This window comes from Terrapene carolina, unplaced genomic scaffold, assembly GCF_002925995.2.
Source record: "Terrapene carolina triunguis isolate 2854851 unplaced genomic scaffold, T_m_triunguis-2.0 Scaffold148, whole genome shotgun sequence".
Lineage (NCBI taxonomy): Eukaryota > Metazoa > Chordata > Testudines > Emydidae > Terrapene > Terrapene triunguis.
In genome coordinates, this window is record NW_020664499.1 from 8,287,608 (window position 1) to 8,290,643 (window position 3,036).

A 3,036-nucleotide genomic window follows, 5' to 3' on the forward strand; every position below is an offset into this window, starting at 1 on the left:
TCGCATCCATGGGTGTTCAAGCCACACAGTACCATCACGCTGAGTCAGTCAGACCAGCACAGGCCAGAGACCTGCTCTCTGCAACCCCAGCATCGAGACCAGTGACTTGTAGTTGTTGTAAACACTCAGGGACAAGCTCCCGTAGACTAGGATATGCTTGGGAGAGGGAGACGCTAACAGAAAAGGCCATTAGAGACCAATACAGGGAGATGGGAACTTCCTGTCGTACTGTGATTGGGTCTCCCCTGTTCAGAGGCTGGAAGACAGGATCAGATTCACACCAGGATCAAGAGGAACCTGACACAGTTCAGAGCTAAAGTCAGCCCTGTGCCAGCTGGGCTGGGAAGCAAGTGCATTGCACTGGGGTGCTGCAGTGAGGGAGCCCATGGGGAAGGAACTTTTTCTTGCCTACAATCTGGGAGGCAGCGATCCTTCAGCGTTGAAGCCCAAACACTATTCCCAGTGGATTTTCGCCTGCTGTTCCACAGCCAGGGACTGACCCTCGGCAGCTGTAAGCCACTCAGTGCATGCTGGTCAGAAGGGGGCTAGTCCACAATCAGCAGCCAGTGAAGAAGTGGGTTTGCCGGCTCGCATATTGTGCTGCTCACCCCATGTGCAGTAGCGCAGGCCGGGGGCACTGTGACCCAAGCGCTGTACACAGAGCCTAGCCCCTGCACCAGGTTGTTAGGATAGGTAGTACATGCCATAGGTGACTGGCGCTGTGAAGAGACCTGGGACAGGCTGCAGGGCTGCTCTGCTGGGGAAAGTGCTGGTGGCTCCGTACAGTGAGGGGGAGCCCAGGTGTGCCCCCAGCGGGAAGGGCAGGGCAAAAGAGGGCAGCAAGGGCTTGGTGGCCAGTTTGAGCTTCTCCAGCTCTGCTTCCTGCAACCTCTTGGCCTTAGCCCTGCGGTTCTGGAACCAGATCTTGACCTGGGTTTCTGTGAGATTGAGGGAGCTGGAGAACTCGGCCCGCTCGGCGATGGACAGATACTGCTTCTGCCGGAACTTCCTCTCAAGCGCCAGCAGCTGCGAGGTGGTGAAGGGCGTGCGGGGCTTGCGATTGTTCTTGTGCTTCCTCAGAGTGCAGGGTGGAGGGCTGGGCTGCCCTGCAAGGCGACACAAACAAACAGCCCAGCTACTTAGTGTGGAGTGGCCCTGGCCCGGCTGCCAGGCCAAAGAAGCGATCTCTAGGACCCTCCAGCCCTGTATTCATACCCACATCAGACATGAAGCCCATCCTGGGCTCCAGCCCTGCCATGAATTCATGTTTCCCCAGTGGGGCTAGCTTTGGTGCAGGACCTGGTCCCTCGGGGCTGGGAAGCCAGCATGGCACAGAGCAGGCCTTCCCCTCAGTGACTGCACAACAGGTACTCACAAAGCCCCTATTTGGGGCCCGGAGACTCCCTCAGGCATGGGGCTGGGCATGCTGAGCTGGGATGCGGATGGGGCACTGGGTGTCAGGGAGCAGGGCGCTGTGGCACAAAGGCTCCACACATTAGTCCCCAGGAGCTCCTGTCTCAGCTGGAGAGAGCAGGCAGATCCCTCCCCTGCCCATGGGGTTCCCAGTGCCTGGCTCCACAGAGTGGCCAGTGTGCCATTCAGCTCACAGGGTCAGAGCTACCTGGGGTCAGAGCCGCCTGGGGTCAGAGCAATGGGGTTCACCGTGCACCTGGCCTGGGTGTGGGCAGAGGAGCTGAGCTCACAGGCAGGCAGGCACCAAGTGGTGTGAGCTGTGGCCCTGGGCCCAGGTGGGACCCCTGAGGGAGGAGTGCAGGCCAGGTCCAGGCGCCCTGCGCACCATTAGCAATGTACAGTGCTATCGGCAGAAGAGCGCACTGGGCCTTTCCCCCACTGTTCAGAAGTGAGTGGCTGGCGAGGGCTGCTGGGGGCGCGGAGTGATAGCAGGGCCAATGGCCTGGCAGACTCTACCACGAGGCTGTAGGTCCCAGCAGGAGCCCGGGTCAGGCTGTGCTGCTCACACAGGGCTCGTAGGTGCACAGCAGGGAAGCTGCAGCGGTCTCAGGGTCGTCTCGGGGTTGAAGCGATGGCACCTCAGCCTGGCTGGAGCTTCACAGCGCAAGCAAGGGGCTGGGGTGAGTTAGGGCCCACTGAATGGCTGTTGTCTCCCCATCCACTATCCCTACGGTCAACATGCCCTTCCCACTAGTGGGGCCAGGTCCTGACCATTCTGCTGTTCAGAGGAGGCCACAGGTGAGCCTGGCCTGGGCTCTCAGGTGAGGAGAGGAGGAAGGGAGCCCGCACCCCATGAGTTTAGTGCTCCCCCGCTGCTCTGGCAGGCAGGGGAAGGGTCCCAGGGGTCCCGCTAGCTGGACTGACAGTTGCCCAGGCTGGCTCTGTGCTCTGACACGCAGAGGTGTGGGGTCACTTTAGGTACTTACTTGGTGGAGAACAGGCAGATTTTGCAAACCAGGAGTTGGGCTCCTTGTCACCCAGACTCTCCACCGCTGGTGGCTGCTGCTTAGCCCGCTGCTCTGGGAAATCTTGGCCTGACTCCGCTGTGTACAAGCTGCTCCGGGCCCGGGCGGGTGGCGCTTCGGCAGTGGCAGCAGGGGGTGGCTGGTGCGGGCGACTGCTCCGGGGACACAGCTTGCGCTCTGTGATCAGCAGGGACTCCACACTGAAAGGCAGCAGAGGGGTGGAGGTGGTTTGGCCCCTGCATCCCACTGCCTTGGAGCCCATCCTGGGCAGCTGCTCCTCAACAATGGGGCTCCCCTTGGCAAGGGCGGCCACTCCTTTGCTGGTCTCCGCCTGGGCTGTCTCCGGGCTCAGCAACCTCTGGCCAGGATTCATCCTCAGGGAGGAGGGAGCCATAAAACTGCTGCGGGGGGTAAGGGGAAGTCAGCCCTGCATACGCACCCCCGGAGGCTCCAGACACCGACCGCCCCAGAGCTCAGGCCCAAGCAACAGCCTCAGGGGTGGGGTCCAGGCTCCAGGGTCCCAGCTCCAGTCTCAGGGGTGGGGTCCAGACTCCAGAGACCCAGTTCCAGCCTCAGGGGGTGGGGTCCACCCACTCCA

The 3,036-nt window shown here is 61.4% G+C and overlaps 1 protein-coding gene across 1 annotated transcript; it reads right to left on the bottom strand.

The window, feature by feature from the left end:
- Window positions 1–684: 684 nt before the first annotated feature.
- Window positions 685–2,832, bottom strand: LOC113406910 (homeobox protein MSX-3-like). The gene is made up of 2 exons (XM_026653779.1): window positions 2,400–2,832; window positions 685–1,106 (listed from the first exon to the last, which is right to left on the bottom strand). Exons 1-2 carry the CDS (start codon window positions 2,830–2,832, stop codon window positions 685–687), a joined length of 855 nt encoding a protein of 284 aa, XP_026509564.1.
- Window positions 2,833–3,036: the final 204 nt, after the last annotated feature.

Coding starts and splice junctions, on each gene's coding strand:
- LOC113406910 (XM_026653779.1), bottom strand. CDS start 2,832: ATGGCTCCCTCCTCCCTGAGGATGAATCCTGGCCAGAGGTTGCTGAGC. Junction 1,107..2,399: donor ATCTGCCTGTTCTCCACCAA/GTAAGTACCTAA, acceptor GTCGCCTTGCAG/GGCAGCCCAGCCCTCCACCC.